We start from the raw sequence: 19,461 nt of genomic DNA on the forward strand, positions 1-19,461 counted from the left end.
TTTGCACCTGATAGAAACCCTTCCAATGAACTACTGCATACGATGGTGATGGTCCGGTGTTGAATGGGTCCAAAACATATAAGAGATCGAAGCCACCGACCAATAAGATTCTGTCTTTCCGCGTGTGAAGATCCCTATGAATCCAATTAGATCTTTCTCGGATCCAGTGAGCTCGAAATGAGTAATGCAAGAGCAGTCCTATGTTCTACTGACGTGGGAAATCCCCTCTATACAAATGAGTAATGCAAGAGCAGTCCTATGTCCTATGTTCTGCTGATTCAACATTGGATTCAAGTGTTGCCTCGTACGAATGGTTGTAGATCGTCGTCCTTAATTGGTGCGAGCCAACCAAATAATTATATTTCCTCTACCAAAATACTATAACAATGATAAAAATAATAAGAATAACAAAGTTATTAATTTCTAATTATTTCGGATTTTCTCGTCTAAAGTAATACTCTCAGTACAGACGTACGTGTATTGAAAGAAAATGTAATCTAATAATATAATCACTGAAAAAAAAATTCAACACAAATATACATACATTTCAATTTAATACTCATCATATTTGTGAAGGACATGAGAGTGCTATCTAACAGTGAGGCACTGTTGCGGTAACAGTTCTGTGTCTGGGACTCGTCATAATTGTCCTGACGCTAACAAATCCAGCATCTCTCATTGTCTTCTCTAAATCCAAAAGATAGTATTCATCGAGGAACGGCTCTGTGCTTTTGAGCAACGTGAACTTTGCTGGGGAGAGTTCCTGCAAATTTTTGAATCTATACTCGTTATATCTTAACCTGAATAGGCCTCTCTTTTTGCAATATCGAGTCAATTAACTTGATGAAATGCATATACCCAATGTCCCTCGGCATTTTAGATATTGTAATTTAAACTAAAAAAGTAATTTATGAGAAAAACAAGTAATGTATCGGATGACTCACCTGAAGTACCTTGGACTTGGGCTGCAATAAGAAGAAAATAGTCATTACGTATAACCTAAGGATGAAGGTAAGTTGCAGGTTCAGCAGTAAAGATTTGGTACCGAGTTGTCTGTCACAGCAATTGTTCCTCCAGGTCGGAGCAGGCGAAAAGCTTCATTCACTAATCCAATTGTTGCACGTTGAGGGCATTCATGAAGCTGCATGTTTTCAGTAGCAAAATGGGGCTTATAAAGCCGTCATTAGGAATTGATAAGAAAACAGTGAAAACATAAAATGGTTCCAATCTGCAACGTTGCATCAACCTATCACAATTCAACTTTCTCTAATGAATGATGGCAAATCTATCTATATGGTGGAATGCCCACAGACAGTGAACATTCAAGAGTTGTAGGAAATTCCCAGTACCTAAATGTTGGATATATAAAGTTAGTTCTCTGTTTTAATAGATCATAGCTTTAACTGTGACGTTCATAATATTCCAGCATGATATGTGACATAATTTGAATGTCAGTAGAAGAGAGTGCAAAACACTATTTGAATGAATGACATGTCAAATCTTTGGAGGTTTTAAGAGTGGTTTTAGTCCTGGCTGAATGGAAGCTCATCACAAGCCAGGCAGGGCCCTATAGTTGCAGCAAGCCGTTGCTATATTAAGATAATGATCTTATCCTGGATGATCTTGAGAAGAAGTCTCCTTAATTTTACTATCTTACAGTTTCTTTTCTCTGGATTTCTTGTGCAATCAGATATCTGACATAACTAAAATGAGACAGGGATCATGTTCTTGCATTTGTTAGGGAAAAAACAGAAGACAACAACTAAATAATCTGCTTCTCAGAATAGTAGAATGAAAGATTTATATTGACCCAAGATTAACACCAACAGTCATATAAGAACCAATTACACAAGTTGCTTCAATGTATTAGATATATACTTAAAAAGGAAAATAAAAGGCACGTCATGTAAAACAAGCATTTTCACATGTATAGGTTTGTAAAGGTTCAATCGGATGGGAGTTTTTCACAAGGAGAAAGAATCAATGGAACATCTACTCAATATTTGGTTATTTCCTGAGTAATGGTTAAAGAAACTATAGTAACTTCCCACAAGAGATAGCAATTTGAATCTGTACAAGGATTGATCATACAACCTTGTTCATCAAAGAGAAACTTTCAATTAGTTGACCTGACATTGAAATTATGAATTCAGATAAACCAGTTTCAAGTACTAAAATTATTGCCTAAAGCTTGTTTGAATTGAATCTATACTTTCTGTCCTTCCCGCTTACCCAAACTGTACTGCCTAACTCTTGCTTTAAGAATTCAGTGCAACAGAATAAAGGAGAGTGCAAAAGAATAGAATGTGAGTGCAAATGGCAAACTCAACAATGATTCAGTGGATTCTTAAATCATCATTTAGTAAGTACATAAAATGTTGCTCTGCACCTCCAAGACATTCATGTTACTATCAAGTGAATTTTCACATATGAATAATTATTTATCTATTCTACATGCGAATGACAAACTGGACTTACTGCAAGCACCCATGAAATTCCATTTCACCTAGAGTTATGGTTCCTTTATGAATGGGAAAATAAGCTTTCCAACAAATAATTATCACAACCAAATGCATTAGGCAGAAATAGAAGCATCTTGATATTCTATTATTGTGATTGGGAGCAAAACTGAATCTTGATTCTTACTACACCAAGAAGCACCATAAAATTGCTGAAGAAATCATGAACAGAACCAGAAATAATCACAAGCTAAAAACAATATATATGAACCAACTAAAAACATATTATCATAGGGGTCCAATCTAATGAATGCCATCTAGTTCTATACATCAGGGTTCGTCGTACCATAGCATATGTACCGGTTCAACAGTAGATCGGTATGCCGACCACTCTGTACTGGTCGGTACTGGTCACTAACAGTTGGATTTTGACAGTTATCGATGGATGGCTCAGATCTGACTAGTTCCAACAATTAGATCCATTTGAAAGGGTTTTTAAACCCTTTCCTCCCTCTTTCACCCCCTTTCACTCTCTCAAAATCTCCTACTCTCTCAATCTCCTTCTCACTCACTTCTTTCTCTCATTCTCATATTTACACTCTCTTAAAACTTCAAAATGCTATGATTTATGGTTCGGATCAAGCTTGGAAGGCTATTTAGGGAGGATTAACACCTAAGTTAAAAGAATAACTCTCTAATCAAAGGTATGTATTTTTTTATCGATTTTTGATGATTTATGAGATGATTAAGCCTATTCTATGTTCTCAATGTCTAATACATTAATTGAGATCTTTATGATGGTAGAATAGTTTTAATTATGAAGTAATTAAGGCCTTTAATATTATGATTAGTGTGTTTAATGCTGATTTTTTCAAAATTAGACACTAAATGAGTCAAATCTTTGTATTTCATTTACATGTTTATGATAGCACAATAGTTTTAATTAGGTTTTAGTTAAGTTTTTTAATTCTTTAATTAATGGTTTTAATGATGATTTAATCGAAATTTGATCCATATTGGATCAATTCAATGTCTTTAATATCTATTAGAATGTTTGACATGTTTATAGTAGTGAAAGAGGACTAACTAGGGATTAATTAATTATGTTAATATTGTTATTAGTGTATTTAATGTTGATCTAATCGAAATCTGACCTATATTGGATCAATTAAATATCTTCAATACCTATTAGAGTGTTTGACATGTTTATAGTAGTGAAAGAGAAATAACTATGTAGTAATTAATTATGTTAATAGTATAATTAGTGTATTTAATGATGATCTCATCGTAATTTGATCTATATTAGATCAAATTTACATATTTAATGTCTCTTAGGGTGATTGATATATTTATAGTGGTACAAGAAGGCTAATTAGGGTTTAATTAAGTTTTCTAATACTGTAATTAGTATGTTTAATGATAAATTTATCATTATTTGACCCTTTATTGGGTCAATTTTATGTATTTAATAATTATTAGAGTGTTTGATATATTTACTATGGTAAAAGACAGCTAATTAGGAAGTAATTCGTGTTTTTAATATTATAATTAGTGTATTTAATTATGAATTCATCGTAATTTGACCTATATTGAGTTAATTCTATGTATTTAACGTCGAATAAGTTGATTGATATGTTTATAGAGGCAAAGTAGGTTCATTACGTATAATCACACATTATTATTTCAAACTAGGGCTAATCATAACTTACTTATTTGATTCAAATTTGGTAAGAATATGATGCCAAAAGAATAAGCATATGATGACACTTGGGATCATGCCCAAAAGATAGACGAGAACCGTCATCATTAGCAATTGACAATGCATTTATTGTGAGTACACAGGCAAGGGCGAAGGAATCACTTGGGTGAAGATGCATTTGACCGGCGGATATCTCGATGTTGCAAAACACAAAAAGGTTCTGATAAAGGTCTGTAAATCATTTTATGACAAGTTACAATAGGAAAGGGAAGATACAATTAAAAATAAGGTAAGAGTTGAGGAATAATACTATAGGGCTACAAAGGAACCAGTTTAGAATGAATATGAGAGTCATGACAATGATATCGATCCGGATCTCAGAGATGGCATTTATGCATCACTAGAGCATCAATATATGTACAAGGAAGTATGGTTCGTCGTACCATAACATACTGCTCGATACAGGCGGTACATACCGGTCTGACAACGGGTCGATATGGACAGTATATTAGTAGGCCTCCATGTTGCATGTGTCGATATGCTCGATACGACTCAATACAACTCGGTACGTATCATACTAACAGCTGGTCAATACACCGATACGAATCGGTAAGACGAACAATGCGAGGAAGTAAGACATCAACAACTTGACTCATAATGAAAGTGTGGCGGTGGCAGTGGATCTGCACAAGTATTCTAGTGGTCGACTAGCATGAGGTAGCTAACTGCCCATGCTCAATTGAGCCAAATTGGAAGCATGAGGCAATGTAGCATGAGGTAGTCAGTAGTCGATATTATTGATATTAATCCGTAAGCCTATCCTCCATAAACAACAAAATAAACACGGATTGACAATGCATATACAAAAAAAAACAAGTGGGATACTAGGAAGGCAATAGCTAAGTGATTTAAATTCCAAAGGATAAACAACAAAGTAAATTCCAAAGGATTCCAGGAAACACAACCTAAGATCCATAGTATCAAAGCATGATCTTCTTTATTCAAAACATTAGCACGAGGATCCAACCTCCAACACCGAAGGAGATCCACAACGCGTATTTAGATAAGGTGGCAGAACTGAAGGATTAGATCAAATCCTTCAAGCAATAGGACGAATATGGGGTGACACTGATGTGTCATAGTTGGACAGGCCAATGTTTTCAAAAGTGCTAGGAGCCAAGGCCCCAAAACACTTGTGGCACTAGGCACTTGCTTAGGCACCCACCCGAGTGAAGCAAGGCGCTCTAAAATATTAAAATAAAAATATATAATTTAAATTTAAATTATATTAAAAATATAATATAAAATATAGTAATAATAGTTTTAATTATCAGTTCTAAGGATTAACAATCCATTGTTAATAATAGTTATAATAGTGCACAGCGAAGAAGATGGGGGTGGGGGTGGGGAGAAGGGATGGTGGTGGTAGGTGCGGGGTAAGAGGAGCCACCGACGGTGGAAGGTGAGGAAGGAGAGGGTGGCAATGACAAAGGAACATTCGGATAGTGACAATGGTGACGAAGGAATCTACAGATGGCAGTAGCAACGATGGAGAAAGCTACGGACCTATCCCATAACAACGAAGGGAACTACACACGAAAGATTAGGCGATAAAGGGAGTTGCGCACAAAAAAAGCAATAATGAAGGTGGAAGATTCGAACCTTTACGTCGACGATGGAGGATTTAGTCAGCGGTAGAAGAGGAAGAGTAGACCTTTTTGTTGGGTGCAAGGACACAACAACGGATCCTAAGGTTTACTGAGCGAGTCGGGGGAGGGTGGGTGGATTTTGATGTTTACTGTTGGACTTAGTTGGTTTAATTAAACCAGCTAAGTCCTATTGAATCAAACTAAAGTCCAAAATCTAGTTCGACTCGTTGGATTCAATTGGGCGCTCGCCACATGGGCTCAAGCGGGCTTTCAATGAAGCACATCACCCAAACCCAGTGCAAGGTGCTCGGGTCTCGCCTCACCTCGCACGAGCGCCTAGGCGAGCGCCCAAGTACTTTTTAAAAAACATTGGGACAAGACCAACAAGAATGAGTATCATCAATATTCTTGTGTATTACAATAGACAGATGGTTTTTCATAAGTTAGTTAATGCTTCCGACAAGATTCAAGATACAAACTATATTAAAAACCTAATGGATATTATGGTAGAGGAGATCAGACTATAATATATTATCTAGATAGTTAGCAACAATGGAATCAATTTTAAAAAGGTTGATTTATAATTGACGAAAATAAGAGAAACATTATTTTAGACTCCATGTGTAGCTCATTGCATGGATCTAATACTGAAGGATATTGGAGAGCTACCATCAGTCAACAAGTGTGCAGCTCGAGCAAATTCGATCACAAAGTTCATATATAATCATCATTGGGTCCATTCTTTGGTACAAAAATTTTCAAATGGTGACACTCTAACTCGAAGTCACTCAGTTTGCTACAAATTTAATTGTTTTAAATTCAATATAGCAAAAGAGACAAGGTCTCAAAGCAATAGTCACCTCATAGAAATGGTTTGATTTTAAGTATTCGAGATCAAGTGATGGAAAAAAAGATGGAAAAGACTATTCTTTCTTCAAGATTTTGGAATACTATGAATAAAATTATAATAGGAGTGCAACCACTTTATGTGGTCCTCTGCAAGGTCGACATGGATAATCATCTCTAAATGTCTTATCTTAAACATATATTGATTACTCTTAAGAAAGCATTCATAGATGATTTTAAAGTCAAGCAATATTTATAGATGATCGATTGTAGGATCAAAGTTTATATAAACTAAGACATTCATAATGCAAGTAAATTCATATTTAATATAATTAAATTCATAATTTTTTAATATTTAAAAAATTCTTACTAATGAAATTATTTGTCTTGCAACATATTATCTAAATCCAACTATTCAATTTCGATATTGTCTTGGAACGCGATCAGATTTATTGTCAGCACTAAAAAATGTTATGTCGCCTCTTGTCAAACATTACCGATGCAGCCAATGCTATTATGGCGGGCCGATTATTCCAGGAAACAATCGATTCAATCTCCAATAGTGTGTTGTATAAAATCATTACAATATGAATCTTAATACGGAAAAGTTACACACATGTTGATTATAAACTATATTTGACATTAATTATTTGTTATGTTAATAAAGTCCTATTTATATCTTTTTGCATTTGATTGATGACTATAATTTGGAGGGGACGCATCAAATTTAAGGAAGGTTGTCGTCCGTGTACTTTCACAAACGATGACATTGAGTGATTGCAAGCGTAACTGGTTAATGTTTGCATTGATTCACACAAAAATCTATAACAGACTATCGTATAAACGATTGGAGAAACTGATATATGTTCACTACAACATATGGCTAAGGTTACGATATTCCGAGTTACACAAAAAGCCAAAGGAACCAGAGATTGATCTCATTGACCTCCAATACTACAACAAAGATTCACAGTTGATGTTAGAGTGGGTTGAAGCAACGGAAAACTAAGAAAATCCTCTACTTGATGAGGTAGGAGATCATCTACGTCCTTCACATTTTATTACCGATGCAATAGAAGAAAAGAAAGCACATCCCAAGTAAGAGGAAGATCCCCCTCGATCAGAACGTGACGGAAGGAGCTGAACAACAATAAGTCAGACTACTCGAGGAACTAGAGATGCCCAGCGTGCAAAGACAAAAGCAAAGGGAAAGGCAGTAGCATCAGCCACACCATTGAAAAGAATTAAGTCGAGCGACGAAACCTTCTCAATCATATTCAACAACCCACTCAATCCGAAGACATGGCAACGACATGGATAGTAGTGCCTCGATTGATGATGTCGACGACGTCAAGTTGATGATCCCATCTACACAGTTTAAGAGTAGTGCATGGACCGAGGAGCAGTATTTTACACATGCCATTAAGATTCAAATCATAGAGCTCGACGAGATAATAATCATGTTTATACATGGAAGGAGAAGGTAGTGGATGATTTTGAGCAAATGTGATAGAGCCTACACGACGTAGACATAGAGTGAAACTTGTTGCATTCAAAGTCATCATATTATGGAGAATTTTACAGCCAACATTAGTAAGGTGATAGTTGATCATTTTTCTTCGAACAACGATACGACAATCGATCTTATGATACAAAACAACTAATCAATAACGAAAGTAGAAGTTCTAGTATTCTCCAACCTCCACACCAATACATGCCACAATCATACTTGCCTCAGGAGATGCCTCGGATATGCGTGGTTCACGATGATCAAACTACGATTATCACCATCTTGATGCACTAATGTGGCATATGGTATATCAGTATACTATATCATGGGATCAATTTCAGGATTGGATCCGACAAACATATCAAATTAATGTACAGATGCATAGGATCGAGAACCCCAATCCATCGCTCGTGAAATCACGTCGTTCTTTTTCGTAGTAGAACCAGATATAACCATCAATTGATTACTTGATTCATTTGAATATTAAAATTTAGGCTATTTAACAAATAATATAACTATTCAAATTATTTCTTTGTAGGTAATTCAATATTAACGAAAGAACGATCCGGAACATGCCACAAAGCTACTCCTCAAAGCCCGAAAAAAATATCACTATTCTTTCCTAATTTAGATTAGTTTTGCTAAAATTATACTAAATTTATATTTATTTTTCACTTAAAAACCCTAATATAATTTTTTTTTTCTATTTTTCAAGAATTTTTAAAGCTATTTTCGGCCATTTTTCGATGCTATCAGTACGCCCCATCATACCAACACAGTATGTCGACATAGAGCGATATATATCGTACTGCCAATCGATCGATACACCAGTTTGAACCAGTACAACAAATCTTGCTATATATATCAACCTACAAAAAATAAATAAAATCCTTTATAGATATTCCTCCTCTAGAGTTTATCAAGGAAAGTTCAGAAATAAGTATAGCACTAATTAGTAAAAAAAATCAATTAGTCCATACCTTTCATTTTTTCTACTACCATTGTTATTGATCAAATTAAATGCAAAGCTAACTACTTAGTAAGAAACAATATCTTAATTTGTGTAGAAAATGATCCTAAGTGATTCAATATATGTCGTAACACAACATAACCCTTTGAAACCTACACCTCATGTACAACAGACTCACATAGCCATTGTCATGCTGCAACATGGAATGTTCCACATTCAATGGCTATGAGAAGCATTCATACATTTGATATTAATAAACAAAATTGTATTTTCTAGTAATTTGTACAAACTTTAAGATAACAAATTAGCAAATGACTAGTGGTTGATATTCATGAACTATATGAAACATCTAATAGACATTCTTTACATATGCACTCCAGAAAAGTTTTGAAGAGATGTATATCTGCCTTGAAAAACACCTGAATGTATGCAGGAATCCAACTTTTAAGGGTAAGTTGGTCATTTTAATTTTCACAATTTGGGATTTGCATGAAAAAGTGAACTTTTACCAACATTTTAATATGTACTACCAAGAAAATATAAAAAAATTACTGGATTGCAGAAATGATATTCTCAGAGGAATGCAGAATTATTTGGTAAACTAGCTGGAGACTGCAACTGACCACATAAGCTAGTGAGACTAGGTCGAATGATTTTGAAGGTAACCCTGTACATTCACCATTAGCATGGATCCACCTAATAGGCTTGATCCTTGCAGCTTTTTTCTTTTCCTTGTATTGTGCAACAGACAGAAAGTACGGAGACAGATCTAACCCCTGCATAACATAAGATAGATATTTACCACAAAATAGGATAGATATTTCCTTCAAGGAAAAAGAAAACATATCAATGAATTTTGATAGAGAAAATTTTGCAGGCCGTTTGACAAAATTTATTGGCAAGAAATATTAACCATATCATTTCAGATGAGTTAGCTGCATACGAGATCCACAACATGGCTGTTGAAAAAAGAAAACACAAACTTCAACGCAGCATACTCTTTCTAAAGATTGCTTATAAGACCTATAGATGCAGTAGTTAGAAGTGGTAAAATAAATAAAAAAGAGTAGAGGGAAACCTAAAAGCACTTTAATAGAAACTACAAATAAGGATTTAAATACTCTAACTTAACAAAAGTTATGGTTACACACAGATTTCAATGGCGACAAAAGGTGACCCTAAAACAGCGGTAGTCCACATACCAATTCATGCTTAAACCGATATATACCACTCGTTTCATATCGATTTGGGCAAAATGATGGTCCATGGTTGGGACTTTATGGCTTTGTTGTTGTATATTCTTTCTAAGATCATATATTCATAATTACTAGTCATTCTTGTTCTTTTCCCTTGAAGCGTATAAATAGCATGGTTCTACGACCATTTTCCTTTCTTCCAATTATGTTAACAGTACTTTTGTTCCTTCTTCATATGTGTCACAACTTTTGTTTCAAGAGGGAAAAAAATTCATAGATATGCTGCATACAAGGTGGACATATTACCTTCCAGAAAATAAAATTAAAGTTATCTGGCACCAGTGTCTAAAGAAAAAAATAATAATAATAATAATAAAGAAAGACAATAAGGGTACAAGAACTAACCCTGCAACAGTAATGCATGTTAAATAAATAACTAAGCCCTCAAACCACAAAGTTTCACATTTCTATTGCCCGTGAAAGGTGAAGGAAAACCTTTGCATGAGTAGAAAAATGATTAGAATGAGCATTATCCTAATTCCTGGTGAAGGCTAAATATTAATATTTTAATCATAAAGTACAGTTTTTGCATAAATGATTTTCACTGAACAACCCTACATTGCAACAATGCACATGTAGAAAAATTCTCAACTTCATGTAAGAGGACTTTAGTGCCTAATAATCTGATGTGTGCAGCTATTGTGTCCATTAACTTGCTCCTAACTAGTAAAATTATATACAATGATGTAGAACTCGTAGAAAGAAGGGAAGAGAGAAAGAGAGAGAAGATTGAGTAGACCGAATTGAACCTTTAATCCCCATGCTGTGTACCAACATAATTGAACTTTAATCCTTATGTAGTGCACCAACAGATAGTTTATAGAATCCATCACTGATGTGCACCAACAGGTAGTTTATAGCATCCATCACTTTTGCACCAACAGATAGTTTATAGCAGCTCAGGGAAGATAGAGACAAATAGGTAAGAGGAGAGTAGAAAAAGAGAAGAAATGAGAGGTTAAAAGAGAGGCTAGAGAAAGAATCAGAGATATGAGAGGCAATAACATGACAATTGTGTTTCCAAAATCACTTCATGCTGAATTACATTTGAAAACCACTATTTGTAGGGCTTATGATATCATGGGCACCAACATCTAGATTATACTCAAACCACAATTCCAATAAGTCAAACATGACTCCCAAGACTATAATTCAATCTACAATTCCAACAAGTCAAACCAAGTTTCAAGAGAGTAAACCGCACCCCATAATTTCACCGAATCAAACCAAAGTCTGAAGATTAACATGATATCTCCAACACACATTAATGAAATAACTAACGTTAGTCTTTGTGAGAGTAAATCCATCTTGGAAATTCTTTATTGGATTTCCATCATAATTCTCACTTATAGAAGCTAAAAATTGAATTTTAAATTGCAAATAAGATTCTTTTAGTATAAAATTATGAATTCATTTCATAATATATTAGCTAATATTTTCTTCATGGTTCACTTTACTGATCCGTACTAGTGTACTGACCAGCCATCGGTATGATACGTACCGATGTACCGACACACGATATGGTGGGGCATACCGACAAACCGATATGTACCACCCATACCAGTCCTCTATCAGACCAGTACATACCGTCCATACCGAGCGTATTCCGCAGTACAACAAACCTTGATTTTCTCAATATAAAATAAAATAATTCATCCACATTGATTTCACATCAATAATTGAAGTTTCACAGGAGTACCATCAAAATATTTCCGAGACCTAGAATCAAGTCCAACAAGTAAAATCAATTTTCTTAGTAATTGATGTAGTCCATAAACATATTTATCCTAAGCAAGGTAACATATTCAAATATATGAAAAATTAAGCACTTACAGTAACATTAGCTGAAGGAAACATTTCAGCAAGGTACCGTGTGCTAACTCCTATAGAGCAACCAATGTCTAAAATATCATTGATCTCTGAATTCCCTGAATATTGTTTAAGGTGATTTTCAATTGCCTTCAACCACTTGCCGCGTACAATTTTATTTGCTTCATCAACTGTAGGAGCATCAGGTACTGCTAATTTTGCAATGGACATGGTTGCAGCTTCGGCCTCTGCAGCTGCCTGCCATATGAAGAGAATGCTCAAATAAACTGTCTTCAGAAGTTTTATAATCAAATTATTAAAAAAAACCGATTGACCATATATTTGTAATACCTAGTCAATCAAACCAAGAGTAGAATACCCTTAGACATTTGTTTTCCAAAGTCATTTTCAAATAAGAAAAAGCAGTAACGGGTTTGTTCTGACCATTTTAAGATGAAAGAGATGTTTTGGTAGTGTTTGATGATAGAACTTCTGATGAAAGATAGATTCTACATTCAGGAAGCTCCTACAATATAATGTCTAAAAGAAAATGTTCTTGTTCTTTTAAGAATAAGGAACTATCAAGTTGGCATATGGCTCTCTTAGCAAGGTTACTGATGAGGGAATCAAGTTCAAAAGGCATTGCACACTTCCAGGTTGCTTAGGAAATTTACTTCATTTATTGAACTCCAAAGGCTCCGATTATTCAGCAAAAGGTGGATCTACAGGTGACATTGGCATCAGATTCACCATAAGATAAAAAGAGCAGTAACATAAATAAGTTGACCGGAAATACATCTACAGGTGGATTCCAATCAAGCCTATAGCACTAAACAGGATCGACTTCAGTCATGCAAGGTTTCTTTTTCCCACCTGGTCCAGCTGCAAGAGTAATTTGCTTCTAGATGCTGTTGTAGGGTGTCAAAGTGCGGATTAAAGTTTGATGGCTAAAAATTCAAGTCCATAAGGAGCTGATAATGTTGACACCCCAGGGAAGAAACAACATAATGTAAGATCATATAATAAATCATCAACAACAACAATAAAGCCATAAGTCCCAACTATTTGGGGTTGACTATATAGATCTTTTACCGCCATTGAGATATGTAAAAAGACATATTTTTAGTTAAGTTTTGAGTACTCAAATCTTTATTTATAGTTTCTAACTTTCTATTAAAGTATTTTTCGGTCTTCCTCTACCTCTCCTTGTACCACCAATATTAATCATTTCATCTCTTTTGACTACCGCATCCGAGGTTCTCCAAAGCACATGTCTATATCATGTTAAACGATTTTCTCTCATATTATCCTCTATCGAAACAATACCTAGTTGTTCATGAATAAAAATATTTCTTTTTCTATCTTTCGTAGTAACTTCACACATCCATCTCAATATTCTCATTTCGGCAATACAAACTTTTTGTATATGTTATTTCTCAATTGCCAACACTCAGATCTATAAAGCATTATTGGTCTCATAACTGTCTTATAAAATTTATCTTTTAATCTCAAGATATCCAATGATCACACCAGACTTTTGACGCCTCTTGTCATTTTAAACATTTTATTTTTACTCTATGAATAATGTCTTCATCGAGTTCTTCATCCTGTTAAATAATTGATCCAAGATATCTATATATTTTACTTAAAAAGGTTTCTTGTTCATCTAACTTAACTATATTATCTTGTCTATTCTTATAATTACTAAAATTGCATATCATATATTTAGTCTTAGCCTTATTTAATCTAAAACCTTTAGTTTCTAAGGATTGTCTCCATTGCTCAACTTTATAACTAATTCCACTTAGGCTCTCATCAACTAAGACAATATCATCAGTAAATAAGATAACAAAATTAAGCCTAAGGTAGAGGAAGATTAAAGACCCCTGATAAATACTTCCAAACAAGATCAAAGACATGTAAGGTCAGGAAACTCAACTTGGATTTTTGGTATTAGAAAAGATAGAAGATGATACAAAAGGCTTGGCTACAAAATCATTAAGGATATCATGACCTGCTTAGTGATAAGTCCATCAAAAAAGCAAATAAAAATCCACAAAAGTGACATTAAACAGTTGGATGCCATGGGATTGTTGTTGTCATTATCATTTTTCCAGTAATTTACAGTTCAATTAACAGTGTTCATTTGTCTTTCAAATTTAACAGGATAGCAGACTCTGTTCCAAAAATAGATGCCAGAATGTACATCATGTCACATTGAGAACTATTTATAGGACTTTCAACTTTGAAGAACCACAGAAAGATTTATAACGGGCTGTTGAAAGGTTTGCAATGATCCTTTTAGTATGATGATTCATATTTTTACAACAGAACAACACCTTGCATGCCAAAACATTTAACACCTTGCTTTTAAAAGATTGGTTTCTTCACTTATTCATTTATGTGACTGTGTAACTTAAGTTGATGATCAGGCTGCAGCATTAAGAATAAGAGAACTTCAATGAAATCAACTATGGATTCTAAGGGTGTCAAATATGTGATATTATCACTCCTGAAGTATAAAAATCTCAACTTTTTAGCCTGAAGTTCATTTTTCATTAATGATGATGCATACCGAACATATTCATGTCAATCAATGGTTCAGCAAGCACAGTTGGCAATATGATGTTTGTCATGGGTTGACTAGCATTAAAAGGGAGAAGTCTTCCTATATTCTCAAGATTGGATCTTCTTCCTTTTTTTTTCAGTGCCATAGAGATGATTTTGAAACAGATATTAACCGTCATGCAGAAAGGTCCTAGCTTCTAAAAGTAATGCGTTATTTGTCTTATTTTAACAGGAAATATATCGTGATGAAATATTAATCAAACTAGCTAAAGAAACTGCTGAAGATCATAGAACATCAAATAACTTCAGAGGAAAAAAACGTACTCACTACTGTCTAAGTTCCACCTAAAGGTAAACTACCCTTTAAATAAATATGACCCAAGAATCGAAGTCAACAAGAATGAGCATCAGACTGTTTAGAGCAAGAGAATACACTATTATTCATAAGGGTATTCAGCAACAGGTGTAGCCAATTGGTTGTCATACTACAATTATTATAATTGAAGAGCAAAAGAGACAAAATTTACCAGCCAAGATAGGTTCCCTTCATCATATGCATGAAATGGATTTAGATAATCTGTTCATAAAAAAAAGTAATTTTAGAGAAGATCGGATAATGACCAGCACTTGAGCAAATTTATTAGCCCATAAACCTGAAATGAAGATATACTAAACTCTTCTTGACTAGGTTTTCAGAAGTATCATATGGCAAAACTCTGTTAGAACCTAGAAAAAAAACTGATGAAAGAGACCAATTAAAGTTGACTAGTTCTAAGGGAGTAGAAGAATTAATTCAAATATAGCGAATTAAATTGAAGTACATTTCCAGTTTAATCAAGTAAATACTAATCAAGAAATAGTAGTGGAGCTTTACAGTTATCATATTGTGCATATCATAATATCTCCAAGATCTTGGCCTGTTGGCCATGCTAACTTTTGATGATTGAGAAACCGTAACATAGAATACTTAACCAGTACATACATAATTATTATCATTTTCGGCTGATAACATGGAATATGGGTCGGCATACCAACCGGTACACACACTAATGTACCAGCCCGGTAGTTTGCTGAAACCAATACCAGACCATCATTTAAAACCTTGCTACAGGGCACAGCAACCTGACTGACAATTGTTAAAATCACAAAAATAGGTACGCTGATCGTGGGGCTAAAGCTATGTCCACTAATCATCCCTGGACACCATATTGGCAGGAGCTGCACTTTAGTAAAAAACCTTCCACGTAAACACAAAAGTTCTGTCGCTGCTCATTATGAGCACCTATCTTCTTATCAAAAGAATAAATAAACAAATTTATATGAGCAATAAGAACCTCATTTTACTGAAATAAAAGAAATGAGACTTCAAAAACACCACTAATAAACTAGACAACACTTTGGAAATGTTTTAGAGTTATAGAGGTTCTAAATTTAGGAGTTAGTATGTTGAAGAACATCCAAAAGAATGATATTACATCTTAGAGACCTTAGTTCCAAGAGAAGAGAAAAAGTTGACAAATTAAATTCAAAGTGATTTGGAATAAGATGTGAAGATGACACTAGGACAAATTAAAACCAGGAGGTCACTCAAATTTGAATAATGTTAGATCTATAGATTAATACTTAAAACTATTATTTCTCTTAGAATTTAAGAATTTTAGACTGTTTGATAAAGGTTTTGAAGTTCATGTTAAAATGAAAGAATTGTTTTTCAATGATGATGAATTTATCCATCATATAACACGTGGTTGGTGTGAGGTCAAGAAGCCCAGGTGTCTCTCTTAGAAACCAGAGTGAGTTTGATGGAAGCATTATATTATTCTAAAACATTTTCATAGCCTTAATTTCAAACAGCCACAATTTTTAAAGGATGAGAGACATTGACATTTTTAAGGCCCCTTCTCACACTTTTGTCTGTCACAAATCACACCTTGTCCTACTACATTACATAGCATGGTAACTTGCAAATAAAAAATGCACTTATAACTCACCTAGAAGCAAAATGGCACAGTCAATCTGACAAGTACACTGATCATTATGCAAAGCAGTGCTGACATGTATTAGATAGAGGACAGCATGTCAAAACAATTTTCTTATGCGAGTAGCAAAAGACCAAGGACATTACAAATTGTTATGAACAAAAAGTAAGCAAGAATTTCTGAAGTGTATAACATCTGGAAGTTACAATGAATTTATGGAGCTAATCACGACAAGCATAACCAACTTTTTCTGTAGTTTCATTTTGTTTAGTTTGAGATTATACCACATTGCCTCAGATTTGGTCACAAACACAAAAGACTTATCTTGCCTAAGCAAACTATACTTTCATCTCATTATAATGCCTCTTTCATTTTTTGAGTTCCTTTAAAAAAGAAACTCTAACCTCTCCATCTATGTGCCTTCGTTTCCTTATGACCTTCTTAAGTTAAAAGCCTATCAAAAGCCCATGCAGTTACCTGTAAGCAAAAATTTTATCTGCACAGCCATCTGCTAAACTTCTGATTCATTAACCACCTAATATTGTCCCCTAAGTTAATTAGATTGCTTATGTTTTTTGTTCACAGTGCAAGTTATTTTTCGTACTCTCTCAATGTAGTGGGATGTTCTATATCCACCAGAAAAACGAACTTATTATGTACATCAAGATAAACATCTAATACATTGTTGGACACAAAATTTAGGGGCCCAAAGGCCTTCAAGTTCTGGAATTGAGTGTTGTAGGTGTCAGGTATCACACTGGGGGAAAGATTAATCTCAAAACATAGTTAAATAAAATCAAAGATAGGAGACGAATGATATCAATTGCAAAGCTGTAAACTTTACTTACTATTATAATGCAGTTTAAAAGTTCTAACTGACCCGATCAATAGAACTCAATATTAGCCTCTGAAACAATAGCTAGAAAATAGTCTTAATTATGATTTTGTAAATATTAACTTTTGACTTTTGTTTTTCTATAATATAACTTCAAATTCCACATGTTTTTCACTGGTCTTTTGTATTAATTTCGTAATTTCTATATTGCAAATAGGAAACTGATGGTCTTAAATCTCAAGATAGGCTACTGCTTCTATGAGTCTCAACTTGTAAAATTATAGAACAAATTGGTCTTGAATAAAACAGTGTTAGAAAGAGCAAGATGTAGAAGCATGACTAATAACATCAAGAAATGTCAACAATGGCCTGCTACAATCATCTCACTAGGATTCAGCATGAATCTGCTCCTAGTATGCACATAAAAATGGGGAAAAGGGTCGTTTCCATCATTACCTGTCATGACAAGATGCTCAATGCACTTATTCTATTCAATCTCAAGGACAAATAGATCTGCCTACGGAGCTTATCGTCTTGATACTGACTTAATAAACAGAGAACATACTAGAAAAGCTTGTGCTTAAGCTTAATGGTCATTCAAACCCAGGTTTAAGAAAAAAGTAAAGAACAAATTGGTTAATTTTACTCACTTCTACTTTCCCAGATTTATTAAGACCTCCATCCCGGGATGATTTGGTACAGAGGTGGCAATTCCTGATTCACAATTGCCAATCCACATAACTCGTCAAAATAAACGAGCAATTGGCGTGGAATTTTGTGTCCATAAATCAACCTAGTGATCCTGTTACATGTTTCTTTTTCATACACAGCACGAAGTCAAATGATGGTTATAGCATTTTGATTAATTACAAACTAGTTGTTGCAAATTCAGTTGCATAGTTGACATAAAGCCTTTGAAAAATAAAATAATCAAAAAGAATATGTGACGAAAGTTAAATTACTCACAATCCGGATAAACCAGAGACAGATTTTGGACGCTCTCCATCTCCTTGTAAACGTCCGAATTCAGAATCTCATTCGTCATCTCCCTCCACGGTATATTCGCCTTCTCCGCATTACTTACAGGTCCAAGAACAGTAGAAAAGCATGTGTTAAGAAAACTCAGCCTCTTGAGAAGGTTGTAAAAGGGGGAGAAATCTTAACAACAGAGACCGAAACAGAGATGAAATTTGGGGGATTTCTTGTGGTACCCGATGAGGAGCTGCCGTGCCCCGAGCTTCATGACCGAGAAGAGAGGCTTGAAGGAGATGAGGGCCCCGATGAAGCGGGAGAGCGAGGTCTCCCCCGCCCACCGAGGCAGCTCCAGCTCCCCTTCCAACTCGACGCCGTCAGCTGCGGGCACTGGAGATGCCCGGACCACGACGACGCGGCCATGGGGAGGAGGACTCCTGCTGTCGGTAGATGCACTCGTGCGGCGGAGAGGAGATTGATGGGAAAGCTTCGAGAAGGCAGTGGAAGATGCGGCGAGTAGCGACATCTTTTTCCTTCTCGGGAGGCGGGTGTCGTCCTCCACTCTCACACACGACTGCCGTCGATCGGCGACGACGCGAGTCCGTAACACCAACCGTTATCCCCGTGGATTACTATGAGCCTATAGTTTTCTTACACGTGGATTGAAAAGTGGGCTTGGGTGCGGGTTGCGGGTTGCGGGTTGCGGGTTGGAGATCGAAACGGTGGCAACCCCTACGGTGACCAAGAATATTTCATATATTTTATCTTTTTAGTTTTCTTATTTACTTCCACTATTTATTTATGCAAATTGTCTCATCTCGTTTGACCATGACATGTACAGGTAGACAACATGTTCATGCAATTTTTAGATGATTCCTTCTGATTTAATTCTAATTGTTCACAAATGTC

General features: G+C 35.0%; 1 protein-coding gene across 2 annotated transcripts; it reads right to left on the reverse strand.

Moving 5' to 3' along the window:
- Nucleotides 1-396: 396 nt before the first annotated feature.
- LOC135584298 (methyltransferase FFUJ_09178-like) lies at nucleotides 397-19,164 on the reverse strand. Of its 2 annotated transcripts, none has more exons than XM_065104410.1 (8): nucleotides 18,792-19,164; nucleotides 18,547-18,659; nucleotides 15,294-15,343; nucleotides 12,223-12,456; nucleotides 9,757-9,909; nucleotides 1,046-1,141; nucleotides 945-965; nucleotides 397-763 (listed from the first exon to the last, which is right to left on the reverse strand). In XM_065104410.1, exons 1-8 carry the CDS (start codon nucleotides 19,076-19,078, stop codon nucleotides 593-595), a joined length of 1,125 nt encoding a protein of 374 aa, XP_064960482.1. In that variant the 5' UTR covers nucleotides 19,079-19,164; the 3' UTR covers nucleotides 397-592. The 2 variants fall into 2 exon arrangements, with proteins under 2 accessions (XP_064960482.1, XP_064960483.1); XM_065104411.1 differs by having other exon boundaries at nucleotides 397-779.
- Between the last annotated feature and the right edge of the window lie 297 nt (nucleotides 19,165-19,461).

The sequence above is a fragment of the Musa acuminata genome, chromosome BXJ2-4, assembly GCF_036884655.1.
Source record: "Musa acuminata AAA Group cultivar baxijiao chromosome BXJ2-4, Cavendish_Baxijiao_AAA, whole genome shotgun sequence".
In the NCBI taxonomy this organism is placed as follows: domain Eukaryota; kingdom Viridiplantae; phylum Streptophyta; class Magnoliopsida; order Zingiberales; family Musaceae; genus Musa; species Musa acuminata.

What these genes read in the sequence shown, in the direction of transcription:
- LOC135584298 (XM_065104410.1), bottom strand. Translation starts at nt 19,078, where the DNA reads ATGTCGCTACTCGCCGCATCTTCCACTGCCTTCTCGAAGCTTTCCCAT. An exon ending in TTGCTGTGACAGACAACTCG is followed by an intron (nt 966 to 1,045) that starts GTACCAAATCTT and finishes TTCTTATTGCAG; the next exon opens with CCCAAGTCCAAGGTACTTCA. An exon ending in CCAAGTCCAAGGTACTTCAG is followed by an intron (nt 764 to 944) that starts GTGAGTCATCCG and finishes AAAAATTTGCAG; the next exon opens with GAACTCTCCCCAGCAAAGTT.